The 22,011-nt window shown below is 48.5% G+C and overlaps 3 protein-coding genes across 6 annotated transcripts in view; 2 read left to right on the forward strand and 1 right to left on the reverse strand.

The window, feature by feature from the left end:
* Nucleotides 1–16,732, reverse strand: part of EFTUD2 (elongation factor Tu GTP binding domain containing 2) — a 34,714-nt gene extending 17,982 nt beyond the window's left edge. The window contains exons 1-9 of the mRNA XM_024553602.4: nucleotides 16,500–16,732; nucleotides 13,357–13,465; nucleotides 8,190–8,355; nucleotides 7,506–7,584; nucleotides 5,612–5,687; nucleotides 5,048–5,113; nucleotides 4,255–4,290; nucleotides 2,874–2,964; nucleotides 1,997–2,079 (exon numbers count right to left, since the gene is read on the reverse strand). Coding sequence (XP_024409370.1) covers nucleotides 1,997–2,079; nucleotides 2,874–2,964; nucleotides 4,255–4,290; nucleotides 5,048–5,113; nucleotides 5,612–5,687; nucleotides 7,506–7,584; nucleotides 8,190–8,355; nucleotides 13,357–13,461 — 702 coding nt within the window. The 5' untranslated portion in view covers nucleotides 13,462–13,465; nucleotides 16,500–16,732. The remainder of the gene's footprint in view (nucleotides 1–1,996; nucleotides 2,080–2,873; nucleotides 2,965–4,254; nucleotides 4,291–5,047; nucleotides 5,114–5,611; nucleotides 5,688–7,505; nucleotides 7,585–8,189; nucleotides 8,356–13,356; nucleotides 13,466–16,499) is intronic.
* On the forward strand, nucleotides 16,624–19,437 carry DNAAF19 (dynein axonemal assembly factor 19). 4 transcript variants are annotated; one of them, XM_045190013.3, is made up of 4 exons: nucleotides 16,624–16,688; nucleotides 17,648–17,799; nucleotides 18,206–18,338; nucleotides 18,981–19,437. In XM_045190013.3, exons 2-4 carry the CDS (start codon nucleotides 17,657–17,659, stop codon nucleotides 19,434–19,436), a joined length of 732 nt encoding a protein of 243 aa, XP_045045948.1. In that variant the 5' UTR covers nucleotides 16,624–16,688; nucleotides 17,648–17,656; the 3' UTR covers nucleotide 19,437. The 4 variants fall into 4 exon arrangements, with proteins under 4 accessions (XP_045045948.1, XP_045045947.1, XP_045045949.1 ...); XM_045190012.2 differs by lacking the exon at nucleotides 16,624–16,688 and adding an exon at nucleotides 16,857–16,934; XM_045190014.2 differs by lacking the exon at nucleotides 16,624–16,688 and adding an exon at nucleotides 16,883–16,971.
* A 1,010-nt stretch (nucleotides 19,438–20,447) lies between these two features.
* On the forward strand, nucleotides 20,448–21,996 carry FAM187A (family with sequence similarity 187 member A). Its single transcript, XM_024553827.4, has one exon. It carries the CDS (start codon nucleotides 20,448–20,450, stop codon nucleotides 21,690–21,692), a length of 1,245 nt encoding a protein of 414 aa, XP_024409595.2. The 3' UTR covers nucleotides 21,693–21,996.
* The last annotated feature ends 15 nt before the right edge of the window (nucleotides 21,997–22,011 follow it).

The raw sequence follows: 22,011 nt of genomic DNA on the forward strand, positions 1-22,011 counted from the left end.
GAGAAAAGGCTGATCCAGGATTGGGGCAGAGAAGGTACGAGATGAGTCTAGAATACCTTTTTGTGCCTAAGAGTGAGGAAGTAATAAAAAAAAAAAATTTAGGACATGTCAAAAGGACAAAGGAGCCAGCCTGACGGAGCTCTCACTAGCCAAGTCTGGGGTAACTAGAGTATCAAAATATATCAGGACAGTAATGGATTCAATCCAATGAGTAAAATAAAAACCCATGAAGCCACACTGATAATAAATAAGCAAACAGAGAAGGAAAAGCTCTTCCTTACAACAGAATTCCAACCCATAAATACAGAAGGAAAAACAGGAGTTAGAAAATCACTACTTGCAACTCTTACAGAAACAAGCTAGAAATGACTAGTAGATGCTAAAAATCATAGGTAAAGCTTAATAAGGAATAGAATGTATAATAGATTCAAGGTATCACTCCACAAATTATTTATTACAACGGGGAAAATCGTAACTTCACACTGAAGAAAAACCTGACAGACCTGCTTTAACCAGTGATCAAAGCTAACATCACCAATGGGACAGGTGACACCACGGACCTCCGATGCGATGCACTAGCAAGAACACAGCAATACTTATGTAGCAATCCTGCCAAAAATAACCTGAACATGATCACGAAGAAGCATCACACACACCCAAACATTCTACAAAACGAACGGTGAATACTCTTTGTGCTCATGTCATAAAAGACCAAAGAAAGGTAAAAGAACAGCTCCAACCAATTAAAAGAAACTACAGAGACATGAAGACCACATGCTGTGCAGCATCCTGGATGAGGAAAACAACTCCATAAAGGACATTACTGGGACAATTAGCAAGACTAAGTTCTGTAGAAAATGATCTCTACAACAATGTTGTATCAACGGCCCTGGCTGGTGTGGCTCAGTGGATTGAGCGGCAGCCTGCGAAACAAAGGGTCGCTGGTTCGCTTCCCAGTCAGGGCACATGCCTGGGTTGCAGGCCAGGTCCCTAGTTGGGGAAGCGTGAGAGACAACCACACACTGATGTTTCTTTCCCTCTCTTTCTCCTTCCCTTTCTCCAAAAATAAATAAATAAAATCTTAAAAAATATATACTGTATCATCGTTAAAGTCTCTGATTTTGGTAACTGTACCACGGTTAGGTACATGAATGCCTTTGTTCTTAGGAAATACATTCTGAAATATTTTACTTTCAAATGGTTCAAGGGGAGAATATACACACGTGTGTACACGTACAGAAAGAATTACAAAGCATCCTTGGCTGGTGTGGCTCAGTGGATTGAGCGGTGGCCTGCGAAACAAAGGGTCGCCAGTTCGATTCCCAGTCAGGGCACATCCCTGGGTTGCGGGCCAGGTCCCCAGTATGGGGTGTGGGCCAGGTCCCCAGTATGGGGTGTGTGAGAGGCAACCACACATTGATGTTTCTCTCCCTCCCTTCCCCTGTCTCTAAAAATAAATAAATAAAATCTAAAAATATAAGTCATCACAAAGCAAATGAGGGTGAGTTCTTTGTACTTACAACTTTTCAGTAAGTCTGAAATTATTCCAAAACAGTCAATTTTAAAAAGGCAACTCTGGCTCCCTCTGCTGGCTATCTCACTAATGACAACATGAATGAGGTTAGCCAAATTACCTAATACAAGAGACACCACAGGCCTTTTAATTTCAATCTCTCTTGACATTAGAAAAACTCATTAACATTTCAAATCCATTTATATGAATATACTCTCCTCCTTTCCTTTTATTTACATTTGTTATCTTATCTTTGTGTTTTCTGCATGGTGATGGGTCCTATCATTCATTTTGAGGCTTCACTGGGCAGGGAGTAAGGAACTCATATTGAGAACTAATTTTGAACTTCATTTGCTACATTAATTTCCAAGCAAATGGGAGCCTGAATCCCACAGATTTTCATGTTCTCTGGCTCCCAGCCTGCTCAGTGCTGTGGACACTGTGTGGGGCAAACCTAACAAAGAGGAGGGAATCCAGACTCACGCCCTCGGCAGCGTCGATGAAAAGGACCACTCCATCTGAGATGCGCAAGCCAGCCGTGACCTCATCAGAAAAATTCACATGTCCTGTAAAGCAAATATTAACTAAGTCACCAACTAAGTCGCCATTTGTGTGGTGGCAACAACCGGCAGGTGGTCTGCAGGGTACGCAAAGCAGGTGAATTCCCAGTACCCCTTCCCCTTCCCCCAACAGCTCACTGCGGTGTATAAAAAAACTCCACCACTAGAGTCACACTCCTGGATTAAACTTTTATTCAGGAGGTCCCCAAACATAAAAAGATGGACGTTTTTAGCTAGAAGGGCATAACATATTCATATTCACATACCAGCTTAGTCTGAATGGGAGGAAGGAGAGTTCTGGGGGGCAGAAGGCAATTTGGAGGGAGGAGAAAAGGCAAAGGCAGGCCTGGAGCACGGGAGATAGTGCCTGGAGAGGTGCTGCCGGCGGGGGCAGGGCTGACAGGGATGAGGGCACCGGGCAAGGAAGGCCAATCTGTCAAAACCCAAATTTCCCTACTTAAAACTCGGACCCACTTGGTCTTCTCCAAAAGACAGGGAGCCCGCCACAGGGCAAGGCACGCTGCTCCCACTGTGCACCGAGAGCCCACCAGCGGTGGGTGTGTTGTGCCCAGTCTCCTTCGAAAGACTGAGTGCCTGAGGCAGGGGGCCCATCTGTCTCACCATTATTACTGTGGCATCTAGCATGGGGCCTAACATAGGCGCAAGTGAACAAGTGAGTAAGATTCCCTAAAATTTAAATATTCTAGAGCAAAGAGAGGAGCAAAATGGGAGGCCTGGAGCACAGTGCTTGCTGATGAGCTAGTCAGACGCAGAGGAGACAGGGTCAAGGAATGCCCTACCTGGGGTGTCCATTATGTTGAAGAGGTAAGATTTTCCTTTGGTGTCCGGCAAAACCACTGTCACAGGGGTGCTTTTGATGCCAACACCTCTCTGAAAGTCACAAAAAGACAGTGGTCAAGGCTTCTTCCTCTGCAAGAGGGGTTCACTCTGCTCTCGGCGCTCGCCGGCTGCTAGTGAATCACACTGATGTCTCTCCTTGTGGTGAGTGGGATCTGTAGCTAGGCCTCTAACCAGAACCACCTTGAAGACAAAATATCTCAAACAGCCTTTTTTGGGAGAGAGGTTGGTTCAAATACAAAAAAGTAAAAGTGAACAAGCAAGCAAAGCTGTATTAAACTTTAACGAAGGATCAAGGGTCCTAAAGTCTTATCCTTCTCACACAGTGGAAACGAAAATAACAACCAAGCAGCATGTAGGCAAAAAGAAACAATCCGGGGGCACTTGAGGATAAAGAAAAATGATAAAAGCTGTAACAGGGAGTAATTACTAAACCCTAGTCAAATAACTATAGTAAAAGACAACAGCAGCTAACGTTTGTTGATTGTTCCCAGTTTCTCTAGTTCACCATAGTTATATTCATTTAGTTGAGCTGACCATGTGGGTATTCAAGAAAAAGAGACAGAAATAAAGAGGGGGCCCTGACTGGGGTGGCTCAGTGGGTTGAGCGTTGTCCCACAAACCAAAAGGTCGCTGGTTCGATTCCCACTCAGAGCACATGCCTGGGCTGCAGGCCAGGCCCCCAGCTGGGGGTGAGTGACAGGCAACTGATCGATGTTTCACACGTAGATGGTTTTCTCTCTCTCTCCCTTCCACTCTCTCTTGAAAAAAAATATATATTTTTTAAAAATTAAAAAAAGAAAGAAAGAAAGAAAGAAAGAGGGGCAAAGAGAAAGGTTTATAGGAGAGGAATAAAGACCCAGACGGAAACAAAGAAAGAACCAGTTGGAATGGGAAAAACAGATAACACGCTCACTGGCTCTACACAGAAAGAGGAGCCAACAGACGAACCTCTCAAAGACAAGCTGCTCCTAGAAAGTGACTGTCTGATGGATGAAGTCACCTTACAGATTTTTAGCATGATGCCATTTAAAAAATCACATGGAGCTTCTGCATAACTTACAGCAGTTGCCCTATCAGACCACATTAAACTCAGTCAAGGACGGAGGGTGCTCCCTTTACCCTACAGCTTGCCTCCCCGGCTCTCTCTCAAGTTACCGATCACGGGGTGACTGGGAGAAGCAGGGAGATAAAAAGGTGGGAGGGAGAGGGGGGATGCGGTATAGACCAAAGTGTTATCGTAAAGGCTCCCTACACTCCCAGCAAAACTACTATTGCTGGGCCTGGTGCGGGCAACAGCTGGATTTCCCAAGGCACTCTTACCTCTTGTTCTGTGAAGAGGATGTCAGTGTAGCACAGCTAAGAAAAAAAAGGACTGTCGTTACCGCCTGAATTCAGACTTCCCTCCCACACAAACCATCAATCACTTTCCCCCACCGCCTCCCAACTCAAGGGTTTCTACCTCAGGAGGAGAACAGATTGAAGAGAGCAGGGGGTCCCTGCAGAAATTTCAGGCAATGAGACCATGGCCTTCCCAGATGGAAAATGCTCCTGGCTGTGTTTTTAGGGGGTGGGGGTAGCCACTGAGGACCAGGTATGGCTGGTGAGCTAAATTATAGCAAATGCACCACCTTCTTGGAGTGTAAAGGGAGACATATCCAGCCTTCACGGAGCGCCCACATGTCAAAACAGTCAATCTGGCAGGGACTGAACAATTATTGCACTGAGACTTGCAGCCTCGCTTGGCCTCACTCACAGGCACTTAAATTTATCACGAAAACAACAAGGGCCATTGTGTTATATTTATAGAGGAAGCTTTAAATGCTATGACAGGAAAGAATAGGCTATAAACGTCGAGACACATCAGAACAGAGGAAGGATCCCAAGTGCATAACAGATCATACAGAAACACTGCAGGTTAATATTCTTTATGCCCCTGAGAAAGTTGTAGTTATTTTCTTAATGGCTATTAATGCAGATTACAATTATAAAGCAGCACTCTGTAGGTGTCATTCTTTACAATGACTGAGAAAGCCGGAAGAAGGGGAAGAAGAGAGACACACCCCTGTATATTCGGAATGGTTCACCCTAAACTCTCGATCGAATTTCTACTTACATCTTGGTCGTAGCGCTTTCTGATTTCCGGGTGAGTCTGCTCTATGAGACAATCTACGAAACACGTCTGAAAGGAAATGGGAGGTTAAGACCTGCCAACCACAGAGGAAAATCTATTCCACCCTCCCCCCAGCTCCCAACCCACCGCATCGTTTAGGGACACGGAGAGGAGGGAGAGAATGGGGAGGGTTAGGGGTCAGCAAAAAATTAACACTGAAGCTACAGGATTATTTCCAAATGAAAGATGCAGTCTTTCTTAGACAAGCATCCCCAGGGAAATGAAAACACAAAATCAGAGTAAAGCTCAATTTTCCCTCATCTGTCTAGCTGCAGACACAAGCCTCAGGCATTCCTGAGCGGCTTCCTGACAGGCCTAGTAAGGACGAGCTTGTCCCACTGCTGAGGACAAGCTAGAATTCCACAGCAAGGTTTCACCATAGGCACGGAGGTCCCCAGAGTCTGAAGGTCTGGCCTTCTGGGCTCAAACCCCGACCTGTGACCCTGAGGGCTTAAGAAAAGAGCAGGAACGAGGAGAAACCTGTTCCGAGTGGCTGAAAGTTCTCACCTTGCCGTGATGGAGATGGCCGCAGAGGGTCACGTTTCTGATGAGCTCCGAGTTATCCATCAGATCCGCCAAAAAACTGAAAGGAGACAGGAAATGAGAAGAGGGACTTTGGCGCAAGTTTTCAAATGGGCAGAGGTGTAAAAGTGTCGTAGGTATTTTCAGTTGTTCAGGGAACAACTTGCGGACCCACGAGAGAATGCTCAGAGGCAGACGTGAGCTTCCACATCTACACAGTTCTGGGAATGGAACAGACTTACCCACGACGGTGACACAATCTGCGAAATGTCAGGAGGATTCCAACAGTAGAGTAATGAGGTTTAAAAAGCAAGCAAGAAAAAAAAACCCAAAACAAATACCAGAACTAACACACCTACATGAGTACGGTCCCTTTCAAAATCTTCAGGTTATTTGTCATCTATTTATTCCACTGATGTTAAGGGGACTTGAAATAACTTTGGCATCTTCTCTTTTGAAACTGTCCTAAGAGCTAAGTAACAAAAAAGTGTCATCTTATTAACAATGCTGCCCTGGCTGGTGTGTCTCAGTGGATTCAGTGCTGAAAGGTTGCTGGTTCGATTCCCAGTCAGGGCACGTGCCTGGGTTGCAGGCCAGGCCCCCAGTTGGGAGCATTCGAGACACAACTGATGGATGTTTTTCTCACACACTGATGTTTCTCTCCCTCTTTCTCCTGCCCTTCCCCTCTCTCTAAAAATAAACACATAAAATCTAAAGAACAAAAAACAAAGAAAAAGAAAACCAACGCCAAGCAGAGTACTCCCATCTTGATCAAAACCAGCCCTGTCTTCCTCGCTTACCACCCACATTGCTTATGACAAGTAGCCTTTAGGTGACTTTGGCTCTTCAAAAAAAAGTCCAGTCAGCTTTCAAAGACTGGAGATTTAAAAACATCACCACTGAGAACAGAAAGGAATATAAAGCAAGCTCTGAAGACAGCTGAAAAGCTGTTTCGAAAGTGTCTATCTGGGTGGCTCAATTGGTTACAGTGTCGTCCTGATACACCAAGGTTGCGGGTTCGGGTTCGATCCCTGGTTGAGGCGCATACAAGAAGCAACCAATGAATGCATCAATGAGTCCAACAACAACTCACCATCTCTCTTCCTTTCTCTCTCTAAAATCAATAAATAAAAAGTTTATTTAAAACAAACAAGCAAAATGTCTCTATGACGGTGGGTGAGCTCAGTGTGAGACAAGGACCCCACTCTTTCGGGCGTACGCAGTAACAACGTGGTTGAAAAAGTCTCATTGTCTAAGAATAAGTCAGAAGCACTTGAGCTCGTGAGGGCCCTGCAGCTGCCTTTCGACAGTTGCAGTGTTTCCCCGAATAGCTGGAAGGGTCTAAATCACTCTATACACACAGGGTTGGCAACAGCAGGTTAACAGTCGTTTCTACGGAAAACACAAAATTAATCAACAATAATACAAGAATAAACTCTGTTTCGAGTACGCACGTGACTGTGAACCTACTCTTGCCCCACCCTGTACATCTACCTACTTGTGCGCTCCTTTTCAACACAGAATTGTTATGTTCCCAAACTACCTAGCAACTTTGGGTCAAAATAGGCTCTGGTGGCCCAATATTGACAACTGTAACACTCGGCACTCTCTGTCCAAAAGGCTGGCCATCAATACCAAACTGAAGATTTGGAAGAAGAGGAAACAGCTGAGATCTGGATGAAAGTGAAGAGAAAAGTTACGGCTGAAACTAAATGTCCCAGTAACCGCATAAACTGAAGGAAGTCTTGGCAAATTGCAGGGAGAGATTTTGCTTATGCAGTTCACTGGCTACTTCAACCACAAACCACCTCCTCCACCCCCATAAAAAGAACAAACCCACGTTATTTATGAAGAGAGGCTGAGAGACACTGTAACTTACTCCATTTCATACACGGTGACAGGTAATGTCTGCTCCATCAGAGTGAATTTCTTGGTTTTCACTGGCTTAATAATAGGTTCTGGGGGGAAAAAAGATTATTGATGTGCAGGTAGGCAGAAAACATAAAAATACAGAGCTCGATTCCACTAGGCTGAGCTTTCGGAATGCATGACACATGATACCAATTTATGTTACTCTCCAGGATTGCTCAGATGCTGAGAAAGTTCTGGGAATGCTGTTTCGTAGAAGACAATAAAGGATCTTGAATTGTGGTCTGAGTTTGGACGTTATTTCATGGGAGAAAGGGAGGGGGACTGGATACAGGTTGAGGTCAATGTCAGTTCAAAGCTCCTTGTATTTATAAAACTTAGAAACTACCTAGAAACTAAGCATCGTGAGGATTGGGATTATTTGGATGTAAAACACATCAGACTGGGAGAGAATTTAAAAACAGTCTTCAAGCACCTCAACAGATGTTAGATAAATAAAGAAGTGTCTCTTATTTCCTCAGAAAAAAGCTATGAGTTTTACCGACTATTAAAACAGGGTTAACGGAATCTCAAACCAGAAACGGCACCGACAAACTGATCAATTCATTCGCTGAACTCTCAAGACTGCGATGGCTACAAAATGCAGTGTCCTCGCTTCCGTGCCACCTAGCACGACCTCGGGCACCTGCCGTACCTGTGAGAGGCTGAGTGTCTTCCTCCTGGACTATGGTCTCCACCTCAGGGCCGTACACCTCTTCGGCGGTGGGGTAGTACTTCTTGTCCTCGTGCAGCACCACCTCCATCCCCGGGTGGTCCTCGTCGTGATCACCCACGTCATCGTCATCATCGTCGTCATCCATCTGAAAGCAAGGGAGGGAAGGAGGCTGTGAGAGGCATGCCCTTCTCCTGCTCCACGATGGACAGCACACGAGGTAAGAGCAACGACTTCCCGTGTGTGACAGCTTCTGGTTTTGAGTTCCGTGCTAGATCGGGGGGTCAGGGTGCACGCCTGCCTGATCCTGCACGAAGAGCTGTGGCTCCTCACTCTAACCAGCCCCCTCCTAAAGTGGGCCACGGGTCACAAGAGAATGGAGATTGGACAAATGGCTTATCGCAACACGCCCTCTTAAGGGAAAAAATAACTCCTTCCCAGAGCAGAAACCAGGAAGCAGAGGAAGAAACTGGGAATAAGTCCAGACCCTTAAATTTTTCACTTAAGATTCACAGAATTGTTTCCAAAAAAATACTTTTCTGATAAAAATAACAGGTGTTGGTGAGGATGTGGAGAAATCGAAACCCTCACATGCTGCTGGCGGGAATGTAAAAATGGTGCGGCCACTTTGTAGAATAATTTGATAGTTCCTCAAATGTTAACCACCACCCTGGCTGGTGTAGCACAGTGGATGAAGCAAGGGCCTGTGAACCCAAGGGTCACCGGTTCGATTCCCAGGCAAGGCACATGCCTGGGTTGTGGGCCAGGTCCCCAGTTGGGTGTGCGTGAGAGGCAACCACACATTGATGTTTCCCTCCCTTTCTCCTTCCCTTCCTCTCTCTCTAAAAATAAGTATTTAAATTTTAAACACCGAGTTACCATGTGACCCAGCAATTCCATTCCTAGGTACATGCCCAAGACAGATGAAAACTTACATTCACACAAAAACGTGTAAACAAATGCTCACAGCGGCACGGTTCATGATACAGTCACAAAGTGCGAACAACCCAAATGTCAATCCGCTGATGACTGGATACATAAAGTGAGGTGCATCCACACGATGGAATCTTATTTGGCAGCAAAAAGAAATACTTACACATGCTGCAACACTGATAAATCTTGAAGACATTATACTGCGTGAAAGGAACCAGACGCAAGGGCCCCGATGTCAACGGTGCCGAGGCTGAGAAACCCGCTCCATTCGCTCTGAGCAGAGGACTAATGTGATCAGGCTTGTTTTAAAAAGATTCACTCTGGTCCCCATACTGAGAATATACTGGAAGGAGGGAGATTAACTAGCCATCAAGCCAGTTTCCTCCCGTCCCATACTGCTGAAAGTATTTTGAATCTAAGTGTAGGATTTCATGTAATAATTCCCAACTACCTGTAACTATTTCTACCTGAGTGTCCTAACAGAAGCTCAAGCCTGACAAGTCTAAGATGAAGCTAAACAAGCATCTTTTATCCTCTCCCTGCATCTGTCACAACCAGTGTTCCCCTGGTCGTCCAGCCCCCTCATCCACACTGCGGGCCAAACCCGCACCTCTGCGCTCCTCCGCTGCGAAGGGTTTCTGCAGGCCTCCCGAGCCTCCCCGCGCTACAAGGAGGGTCCCGGCGTCTTACTTGGATCATGCCACGCCTTACTCCCAGTTCTCCATTCAAGGCCTTCCATGGTCTGCCCCCCACACCCCACTTCACACCCACAACCATCCTCCAGCGACTGTGTGTCGGCAGTCAAAGCAGAAATCATTTCCTCTTAGCACCCCCCCCCGGGCCCCTGCTCACCACACTCCTTTGTAGTCTCCAATAAAATCCTATCTCTCTGCTACTACATACCTTCAACAAAGAATGGTTTTGAAAATCGACGCACCCCATGTGGACCAGGAGGCTACAGGACTCCTCCTGCCAGCAGGAGTGTGAACTGGTGCAGCCATGCTGAAGAGTAACCTGACAGCACTTAGTCCAGACAGACGAACAAACTATATACACATGAAGCACAAACACATGCATGTATACACATGTAGTATGTGTGTGTGTATGTATGATCCTATGATCGGCAACTCTGCTTTGGGGAATATAACCCAAAGACATTTGCACACTGCGCATAAAAGTGAGAACATGCACTGTGGTATTATTTGTGTCGAGGGAAAGCTGATGGCAGGTTACCTAGGTGCCCATCACTAAGTAACACGCACCAGAGAGATGAGATGCCTCAGATTAAGACACACACAGCAACAGAGACAGATCCTAAAATGCATCTCTTGTCCCACGCTGAGTGGGCAAAAGTAAGACACGGAATGAGGCAGATAATATGATTCCATTTACTTTAATACACACGCACAATGCAACTATACAAACAAAAAACACACGTACATTAGATCAACTACTATGGCAACAGGTATGAGAATGAGATAAAAAGGAACATGTTCATGGAACAAGAGCAGAGCCTTGCACAAGCAATAACGTGGTGCGTGAACTTGACTGCAATGAACTTGACCTTCTGTACCGAGGTGGAAGCGACCACACACAGCCTAACCATTCTGTTTGTTGTTATTAACGGCTTTAGTGAGATGTAATTCGGGTTCCATGAAATTCATCAATTTTATGTGCATAATTCAGTGGTTTTTAGTATATTGAGTTGTGCAACCATCACCACAATCAACTTTAGATCATTTCTGTCACCCGAAAAGAAACTCTGTGCCCTTCAGCCATCACTCCCCCATCCACGCCCCAGCCCAGACAATCACTAATTATTCTACCTTCTGTCTCTACAGACGCCTCCCATTCCTCAGGTTCACTGTGAATGTGGCTTCCTCAGATACCTTTCTTGGTGTTCCCAGCCAGGACTAATCCCTCCTTAGATCCTGTTACCAGGAATATCACTTAATATGCCTTAGACGGCACTTGTCCTTCGCTGTCCCGTATCACAGGCACTTCTGTATGTACTTCATCTCCCCTGGCAAGCACGAGGTTCCTGGGGGCGGGGACAATGCCTCGCCTCTCTCTGCATCATGATTCCTTGCAAATAGTAAGTGCTCCATAAATACTTAATGAACAAATTCTTGGGCTTTATTTAGCCTGGAATTCAAGTTTGTTGGGATCATTTTGAATTTAGATTCCGTTACCCAATATGTTAGCTTGTGTGACGTGCAAGTTTTATAAACTTCTCTATCTTCACCTAAGTCACTGACAAAAAGGTTAAAAGGACGGGACCAAGCGCAGATGCCTGGGGCGTGTCCCAAGAGCTCTGGCCGCGACCCATTAATCAAAAACCCTCTGGTACCATTGTTCGGTGGCTGTGACCTCTTTTCGGATTGTGACCCAGCCCATGTCCTTCCCACAAGAATGTCAGGAGACACAGTGGCTCTCTCAGGGAGGGGAGTGCAGTGGAGTGAGAACCACGAATACTTTCCATCTCTCTGGTGTGAGTGAGAATGTGTGCATGCATTACTTGTGTAATGAAAATTTTCTCTTTAAAACAGTATTTCTAAAGAGAAAATAATTGGTTAATAAGAAAAAATAAGACATTAAATGCCTTGCCCAGATCAAGATACATAATACCTATAGCGGACCCTTAACTTATACCTCAATCTCGTCACTGTAAAAGGAAAATTAAAAAAAAAAAAACTCATACGAGCTTACTAAGTGTTCGCCGTCATGTTTTAAAACTCCCTTCCATAATTTTTACCACAGATGCGTATCACGCGAACCTGTAGTTTCTGCAAGCAGTGCCTCCTCTCCATGTTTGAAAAGCAGGACGAGTCGCCTGATTCACTTTCTAGCGCCACAGCCAGTGTCCAGTTTCTATGGGATGACCGCGGGGGCTTTCAGCTAACCCCTGCAAGGCCTCCCCCACCACCCCACCCAGCACCTGGTGCATCTGGGCCTGGAGCTTTGACTGCATCCAAGGCTGCAAGATGCTCTCTTTTCACTTCACCTATGTGGCTTCGATGTCCTTTCTCCGGTGCCTGCTCTCCCTTTTCTAGTTTGAAGGACATTTACCCTGATACAGAAGACAGAGGGCAGCTGGGACATTTGTTCGGCTTCCCTAATGTTTTCCTAATGTCACACCCCCACTGATGAGCAGTGGGCCTGTTGACTTCTTGCTCTGAACATTGCTAAAACAGAAAAGCCACCTTTGGTGTCTTTGCAAGCCTCTGACCATTCTGGACTTCACCCTCCATAGCCCCCCTGAAGGGGAGTCGTAGGCATCTGCACCTTCGCTTTCTATTGCTTTTAAGCGTCTTTCAAAATCTGAGCTTATGGGAAAGTTCCCAGTGCAGCTGCGGTTGGAAAAAGCGACTGTCTTTTATTTCCTTTTGGAACTTCAGTAGCTAAGTTCTTAGGTTAGGTGCAGTGTAAGACCCCAGTAAGTCATATTATACTTTATTTATTTATCCCCTCCTGAGGGCATTTTTTCACTGCTTCTAGAGAGAAAGGAAGGGGAGGGGAGAGGGAGAGAGGGAAGATGGGAAGGAGGGAGAGATGGAGAAAGAGGGAGGGAGAGGGAGGGAGAAGAAGGGAGAGGGAGGGAGAGGGAGAGAGAGGGAGGGAGGGGGAGGGAGAGGGAGGGAGAGGGAAGGAGAAGGAGGGAGAAGGAGGGAGGGGGAGGGAGGGGGAGGGAGGGGGAGGGAGAGAGAGGGAGAGAGAGGGAGAGAGAGGGAGAGAGAGGGAGAGAGAGGGAGAGAGAGGGAGAGAGAGGGAGAGAGAGGGAGAGAGAGGGAGAGAGAGGGAGAGAGAGAGGGAGGGAGAGAGAGAGGGAGAGAGAGAGGGAGAGAGAGAGGGAGAGAGAGAGGGAGAGAGAGAGGGAGAGAGAGGGAGAGAGAGGGAGAGAGAGAGGGAGAGAGAGGGAGAGAGAGGGAGAGAGAGGGAGAGAAAGAGAAACGTCAACTTGGTTGCCTTCTCATACGCAGCCCAACTGGGGATCAAACCTGCAACCTGGGCATGCGCCCTGACCAGGAATTGAATCAGTGACCCTTCGGTCTACAGGATGATGCCCCAACCAACTGAGCCACACTGGTCAGAGCAGTTAGTCATATTATGAACAGGGCAAAAACATGTACACAGGTTTTATGGGAGCACAGAGGACTCGGTACTTTATTGCTTTATTTTTTAAAAGAGAAGGAAAAAAGCAATATATTTGTCTTACCTCATCAAGATCTTTGGTCTCTCTGCCCAACTCATCATCGTCTTCATCAGAATCTAGCTCTGGTCCAATATAATTCCCAAACTCATCATACAAGTCAGTATCCATGATGCTAAAATTCAAGAAGAGGAGTCAGATTCTGGCATGGTAGCAGGGCCTCCATGATATGGCCCCAGCTGTCCAGGCTTACAGTGGACCAGATCCCTTTACGCATCGCCTCTGCAATCACCCTCTGCAATCGCCTCTACCGGCTGCTCCCCGAAGCCCTGTACTCTCCCCTCCATTCTCTTCTTTTTGTAATGCTAAAGAAATGGAAAATAACTTAATACCAGCAGGTCTCAAAATCAGTAAACTTTTTTTCCCCTAAATTATTTGCATATACATCGCTGACACAACACCTCATCAGCACCTAAGACTTCAGTGCAGGGGCTGGCACACTGCGGCCTACGTCAAATGCCTGGCCTGCGGCCTGACTGCACACAGCCCTCCAGCTAAGAATGCCTTTCACGCTTTCAAGGAGGAGAAAAATCAAAGGAATACTATTTGATGATCTACGAAAATTATATGAAATTCAAATTTCAACGTCTACAAAAACAGCCACATGGGAACACAGCCCTGCTCATTCATCCATATCGTCTATGGCTGCTTTCACGCTGTATCAGCAGAGCTGCGTAGCTGCAGCTGGGCCCATATGGCCCAGAAAGCCTAACATATTTACTACAGAAAAGGTCTGCCAACTGTGCTTTAGTGTGTGGGGTCCCGACAAACAAGAACATTCCCCTACGTAATCATAACACAACCATCAAAATCAGAGAATCAGAGACGTTACTACCACCTAATCCACAGACCCCGAATTTCACAAACTGGCCCAATGGCGTCCTGCACAGCAAAGGGTCCATCCAGCCCAGGACCACAAGCTGGCATTCAGTTGTCTTGGTTTTAGTCTCTTTCCCTCTGGAACAGTTCCTGGGTCTTTCCTCGACTTTTATGACTTCACACTTTTGAGGATCACAGGCTAGCGAGTTTGTAGAATGTCCCTTAACTTGGGTTTGTCTGATGTTTCCTCATGATTAGATTAAGGTTATGCATTTCTGGCAGGAATATCACAGAAGTGATGGTGTGTTCTTTTTACTACATCTCCTATCAGGTGGTACATGATTTTATTTTATTTTTTCAGAGAGAGCAAGGGAGAAAGAGAAACATCAATGTAAGAGGCAAACACCAATTGGTTGCCTCCCGTCCTCTTGTATGCACCCTGACCGGGAATTGAACCTGCAACCCTCTGATTACGGACGGGATGATGCTCCAACCAAGCCACACTGGCCAGGGCAGTACATGATTTAATTTGTCCCCTCAGTGGGGATGTTACCTTAATCACTCAATTACACTGGTGTCTGCCAGGCTTTTCTACTGTAAAGTTACTTGTGTTCTCTTTGTAATTGGTAAGTGTTTTGTGGGTTTTCTGTACTTCAATTACTGAAATTCTATTTGAAGTACGGTTCAAACACCACCTCTTTCAAGCCTTCCTAGATCCTCAATTTCCCATTCGCCTACGCTGCTACGGCCTTCTGCACCTTTGTCAGCATTAAGCGGTTCTGCACGGCAGTTACCTGTACTACTCACCATCACCAACAACTCTAGAGCTTACAAGTAATAAACAACACAGCAGAGCATGGGCTAAGGGCCTGGGCTCTGGAGCAGGAAGACTTGGATGTGATTCCTAACTTTGTCACTTCGTAACTGTGCAACTTCAGGTAAGTTGCTTCTTCTCTCTAAACGTGTTTCCTCAACTGGAAAATGGAGCGAACAATTTGCATGGCATGAAAGATTGTGAGCATTAAACAAAATAGTCTGTGTAAAGAATTTATCAGAGTCCTAGGCTCAATAAATGTTAGTTAACATTATTTTATGGCCATTCTTGACTCCCGGGACCCTGTGTGCACATCAGTAGTCACTGTTAAATATTAAGTGAATGGAATGTTTAATTTTGAGATACTGTTATTTCTTGCCCTAGGTTAATCCTTCTGCCTCCCTCCATGCAACCTGTTGAGTGCTGACTGTAGATAAAATACAGAATTAAGAGCTCCACAGACTAGTAACTAATGAAAGACAGACAGATCAATTGGGTGCAACTGGTTGCCTTCTCGTACACACCCCAAACAGGGAGCAAACCTGCAACCTGGGTATGTGCCCTGACGGGGACTCGAACCTGCGACCCTCTTTAGTCCAGGAGACAATGCTCCAACGAACTGAGCCACACCAGTCAGGGTGGTATAACTTTCACAGAATCTCCAGGGTGGAGATTCTTTACACTTCCAAAGAGCTATCACATCTACGCTCATTTCACTCTCCCAAAATCAATGAAGTGACTGCCAACATTTTTATACAGGGCTGTTCACGGGACAAACCAAGGTAATTTCTGCTTCAGGGCCATTGTACTCGCTCTTCTCCTCTCAAATGCTCTTCTTTTGGATTATTTATACCTTGTTCTTTCATTTCACTCAGGTCTCTATAGAAATGTCACGTTTTCTGAGACACCTTCACTTGTCACTCTAAAAAAGCGCCCCCACACTCTCCAACCCCACGTTCACTGTTATTAACATTTAGCACTAGCTGAAATACATCTGTCGATGTGTTTACTGTCATCTCCCCAACCACAACTTAAACAAGCACTTTATTTTTCCCCACTCAGAACAGTGCCTGGCACAATACAGGGCCTCAGTAAGTATTTGTTGAATGAAGAAATGGCTCCAACAAGGCACTGAGAAGATAGCTGACTCGCCCACAGCTGCGCAGAGCTAGTACCTCTCGGTACCGCACCTCCCTGCAACTTCCCGCTACAAAGCGGGCTCTCAAAGGGGTGCAGAATAAGGACAGAGGGCGCTTAGCAGAACAGTGAAAGAATAACCCCAGCCCACGGAAAGGATTTTACGGGTGGTCAGCAATGAAGGAACCCCGAAATCCTGTAATGTGTGTTGGGGGGGGGCGGGTCTTTCGTTCCCTTTCGCGCTCCACACCTCAATTTACCCACGTGTGAAGTGGAAAAGGCAGACAGTATATAAAGCCTCTCCCAGATCTGACATTACTTAGTTGCCCATCCCACCACAGCAACTTTCCCTGCCGTTGATCGCGTCAGCTCAGCTCACCTCGCTCCTGCTCAGCCAAAAGCTCCAAGTAGGCCACCGGAGACCGCCTTCCGCCCCACGCAGCCACACCGCCTGCGCCCGGCGTCCGGAAGGACCCCCGCAGACGCCGCAGTCGCGTTTCTGCCGCGGAGGACAGCCCTCTGCCGGAGGACCAGCTCGGAGCAATGGCGACCGCGGATCGCCGGACAAGTACGGGCGCGGTGGAGTTGTGGGCCCCGAACTGAGGCGTGGGCTGCTCCAAAGAGAGTGAGGCCTGAAGAGGATCGAGTCTGATCAGGCGGCTCGGGCCACACTGCAAGGGGGCCTTCGGGCCGATCACGTGGGCAGAGTGCTGGAGTAGTTGCTAGGCAACCAAAGCCGCTGGCCTTGGTCTACGGTGAACGATGCGGTACCCGGGTTAACTGGCAATCCCGAAAGAAAGCAAGGGAACCAAGGGCAGGGCTCTTGGGGTGACGGTCGGGGGGGCAAGAGGGTTAGTTCTGTTTATTCAGGACAGGACAGAAGCCAAAACACCTGAGTTCAATTACTGGTCGTCTAGCCCCCTTCTTGGTGTTCAGCTTCCGCACGTTGGGGTGGAGGGGGAGGGCTATAGGTGTGCTTGCAGACGCCCTGCTGACCTGCCGTGGGGCTGCTGCTGCTGACTCCGCCGCAACATCTAGCTCACTGCACGGGAATCTGAGGTTCCAAGGGGTCTCACACCGAGTAAAAGCCAGAGCCAAGACTGGAGCCCATATAGATGATCTTCCTGTAGAACAGGTCCCTCAGCGTCAGATACGCGAAGGCTGCAGAACTAAAGAGGTCGCCCAAGCACATCTCGCTATGTGGAAAAGTGATGGGACTGAATCCCGGGACACAAATGTGTTCTCATCTAATGCGCCGATGTTAAAATATTTCTAGAGACAGAAAAAAAATGAAGGCATGGTTCCATACTGAAAGTCAGGACTCTATTTTCAGTGACAACGAATCTTAAGCGAATCCTCTCTGTGTAACAATATAGAGAACTAGGTTTTTGTAACACCCTCCCCAAGATGAGTGACAAGTTATCCGGAGTGTTTTGGGTCCTTTTGTGGGCTAGCAAAGAATCCAGGTGCACTCTCTTTCCTCTGTTATTGACTTTCCTCTTGTGTCCATTCCCTTTGCCTTCCCAGGCACAGGCCATGGAGAGGAATGACACCATTGACTTCAAGGCTTTGGAGAAAGAGCTGCAGGCTGCAATCACTGCTGATGAGAAGTACCAGCGGGAGAACGCTGCCAAGTTACGGGCAGTGGAGCAGAGGGTGGCTTCCTATGAGGAGTTCAGGTTGGCTTCATGTCATTTTTCTCAGGCCCTCCTATTAGGTGCACTGTGGTGGATAAGAGCCCGTGCTTTAGAGCCAGACGATTCTGGGCTCAGTCCTGGTCCTGCCCTCTGCGACCTGTGTGATCTTGTGCAAGTCATTGAGTCTCTCTGAGCCTCTGCCCCTCATCTGTAACAGAGAGTAGCCATTGCTATGACTGAATGAGTTATTACATGTAAGACTTCTGAGCACAATGTCTGGGACCTGAGGAGTGCTTAAAAGCTGTCAGCTATTGTTGCTGCTGTTATTATTTTTATTATTGTCACACTGACCTGCTGACAGGCTCGGCCTGTATCATGCCGAGTCCAGCTACTGCACGGCCGCAGACTGCATTAGGTCCATCCCTTAATCCCTGTCCTTTGCCCACAGGGGTATTGTCCTGGCATCACATCTGAAGCCACTGGAGCGGAAAGACAAGATAGGAGGAAAGAGGACCGTGCCCTGGAACTGTCACACTACTCAGGGAACGTCCTCTCAGGACGAAACCACTGACTTCTCCCCGGTAGGTGAGGCCCAGCAGGACACTGCCCTAAACCACTAGTCCTTACGACTGGTGCGTTTTCTTACGACACATACCACTTCCTTATTTCTCACATTAAGCCAACAGAGGCAGGTTTCTGCCCCTGTCCCAGAAAGAAAAGCAACATCAGATGGTGGGGGTGAGTTCAACCGCACAGAACAAACCAGGAAGCTGTGCAAGGCAGGGCTCTTGCGGCCAGCCCTCTGATTTGCATTCACAGATAGAGTTGGGTTGCTCCGGGTTCTCTGGTCTATAGTACAATGGTCCTGTGCCAGTTTTGGGAGGGAGACCCAGCCTGTCGGATCCTTAACGCTCACCTCAAGTTCTTTCTCTCTTCCCGAGGTTTTCAGTCACCCCTTCTGCCCTGCTTAGAGTAAACCCTGACTTTCTCTCACATCCATCATTAGGAAAATCCTGGTACAACTGAAAATCCCAAATGATGGCCTGGGTTCTTTAGGACCCTCTCTCATCTGAAAATGAGACCCACATGGACCAGGGCCTTCCCAGTGCTCAGAGAGCAGTAGCAGCTGAGCCAAGATGAAATCCCAACAGGCTCCCCTCCCTCTCGTGGTCACAGAGCAGCTGGAAAACCTCTGGATTCCCTTTTCCTCCTTTGTGGTCTAGGAGAAAACACTGCTGCAGCCAGAGACCTCAGCAGAGTTCTACCGGGACTGGCGGCGATACTTGCGGAGTGGGCCGGAGCGCTATCAGGCCCTGCTGCAGATTGGAGGTCCCAAGCTGGGCCAGCTTTTCCAGACGGACGTGGGGTTTGGACTTCTAGGGGAGCTGCTGGTGGCACTGGCTGATCACGTGAGGCCAGCTGACCGGCTGGTGGTGCTGGGGATCCTGCGCAGCCTGGCCGGCACCAGGCGCTTTGCCCTGAATCTGAGCCTGATGAGCCACGCAGAGAGATCGAGCTGCAAAGGCTTGTTTCAGAAGCTGCAGGCCATGGGCGCCCCCACGCCTGTGAAGGAGGGTCTCAGCCAGGGGGAGCAGGCTCTGGAGGGGCAGCCTGGTGGGCTCCAGGAGGAGGAGAGGCTCCTACAAGAGCTGCTAGAGCTGTACCAAGTGGACTTTTAGGACCAGTTATCTTTAGAGCCCCCTGGTGGTCACCGGAGGCTTGTGTTGGTGGTCCACGGGGCTCTGCAGGACTGTAAGAAGAAACCCACACCCACTTCCCTTCTCAACTTAGAATCTTCAGAGCAAAAGCTGGAATCAAATCTTCCCCTCTTCTCCACCTGCTCTGTGGCTCGATATTCTGAACTGTGTAGATCCACAGGAGGGCCAAAGGCCCAGGAAGTCAAGAGAGCTTTGCTTCCCATCCTTAGGGGCTGCCAAGCTTGTGGCTCATCACTCTCAGAGATGGGCATGTGCCCCACCAAATGCTGGCTTCTCCAGTGACAGCCTCCGCCCAAGAAAGGGAAAAAGCAAAATCATTCCTCCTCCATGATAAACAGATACTGATCTCCATAGCTTTTAACAAGAGTATCTACAATGTAAAACCAATGAATGGACATGTAATTAACAAAGGGTCAAATGTTACCTTATTTGAGGGGCAATCCCCCCCCCCCCCCCGGGACTGAGTTCCTGGGCAGGTTGGGTCTGGAAAAGCCCCAAGCCATCAGTGTAGGTCTGAGCAGCCTCCAAGGCTGCTTCCAATGGCAAGATGGGGAGGCGGTGGGCTTCCTTCAATCCCTGGCTAACCAAAAGGAAAACCTCTCCACTTGGCAGGCAGGGCAAGGCCTGGAGCTGGGAGGCAGGGTTTCCCTGTCCAGCCCTTGCTTCTGATTCTAGTTTCTCCTGATCCATTCTTGGGTGAGTGCCAGTGTTCTAGAAAGGGGAGAGAGGGCCAGGTTCTAGAATGGTTTTTCCTGGAGATCACATCTGTCACCTTAGAAGGGCATCTTGTACATCAGCTGGGAGTAAGTTGCCTTGCCTTTGCTGTATTCCCTGCAGATTGTTGCTTCTTTGCTTGGCTGCTTAATCCATTCCTCATAAAGATGCCTCTCCTGGCGGTGATTTCTAGAAGTTCCATAGGTCTTTAGTGCCTTGGTTTCTCCTTGGCCCTTCTGGCCCTTCCCTGCTTCTGGCATGAACCTGGCCCATGCCGCTGTGCTCCTGTGGGCGTGGGGGAGTCTCCAGGCCTTTGAAATTGTGGAGAAGGAGGACATTTTCCAGAGGACCCCCTGCCCTGCTTTCCTGATGTTCGACAACGCGGCCTACCTGGCCGACATGAGCTTCGAGCTGCCCTGCCACTGTAAGCCCGAGGAGGTGCCTGCCGTTGTCTGGTACTATCAAAAGCGCCTGGGCAGCAGCCACACCACAGTTCTGACGGACTTTGACGGGCGCGTGCTGACGGAGGCAGCCCACGTGCGGGTGGGCAGTGACCTGCTGGCCCGCTTCAGCATTCGCATGTTCAGCCTGCTGGTTTTCCGGGCCCAGCCCGAGGACGCGGGCTTGTATTTCTGTGGCACGCGCAAGGGGGACTACTTCTATGCCTACGACGTGGACATCCAGAGCAGTGAGGGGATGGTGGCCACCTTCGAGGACCTGGGCCAGGAGCCCTTTGCAGACGAGTACCATGGGAGCCTCCACGTCTTCACCACCTTCTGGGAGTGGACCCCCTGCGACCGCTGCGGGGTACGCGGGGAGCAGTGGCGCATTGGCCTGTGCTACCTGCAGAGCCCGGATCTCTCCCCACGCTACCGCAAGACCCTGCCAGACGTGGTATCCTGTGGTTCACGGGCCGTGCCACGGAAGCTTCAGGCCCAGGCCAAGGACCACACGCCCGAGCTGCTGGTTCAGAGCTGCATGGTGCCCTGCAAGAATACGACGACGGCCCGTCGGGGCGTGATGGCCATTTTCAACTACCTGTCCAAAGCGGGCAGCCGGCCCTGGGTGCCCCAGGTGCCCATTCAGTACCACCAGCAAAGGCTGGGCCATGGGCTCATCATCTCCTGTCCGGGGGCCCGGCCGGAGCATGCTGTGGCCTGGGACAAGGACCACCAGTGCTTCTATCGCACTCAGTACTTGAAGGGCGTCAACAGGTCCATGAGAGTGTTCATCGACCATGGCAATCACCTCCACATCCGCTTCACCCAGCTGAACGACAGGGGCATCTACTACTGCTGGCGACAAGGTGTGCGGATCGCTGGGTTCCGACTGGGTGTGACATCGCGGGGGCACTACAAGGTCTCATTCTCAGACCCCGAGGTCCGCTCCGCCGTGGAGCTCACCCTAATAGGGTACCTGCTCATCACGGCAGTCTTCGTCACCATTCACCTTTGTCGTTGCTGCTGCTACTTATTTCGCTGTTATCCCAGCTTCTCTCCCTAGGCTCTCTCTACCCCATTTCTGAAGACCAGTGTGCTCAAATGTGTTTGTTAAGTGATTCCAGATGCCTCTGGGTGGGCACCCTGGGCTGGGGCATGGGGCAAGGGGGTAGGGACACATTTGTTAGTTACAACCTGCTCCCCATTTTCTTGGGCACATCTGGGACCTGACCCAGGAAGTGGGGAAGTGGGGAGGTGGGTGGGAGATGGGGACCAAGGCTGGGATGGAGGTACCCAAGGTGCACCGGTGTCAGCAGATCACGGAAGAACGGAGACTAATGTATATCAGATGGCCTATTTGGTATTAAATAGTGTTTGAGGTG

The sequence above is a fragment of the Desmodus rotundus genome, chromosome 9, assembly GCF_022682495.2.
Source record: "Desmodus rotundus isolate HL8 chromosome 9, HLdesRot8A.1, whole genome shotgun sequence".
In the NCBI taxonomy this organism is placed as follows: domain Eukaryota; kingdom Metazoa; phylum Chordata; class Mammalia; order Chiroptera; family Phyllostomidae; genus Desmodus; species Desmodus rotundus.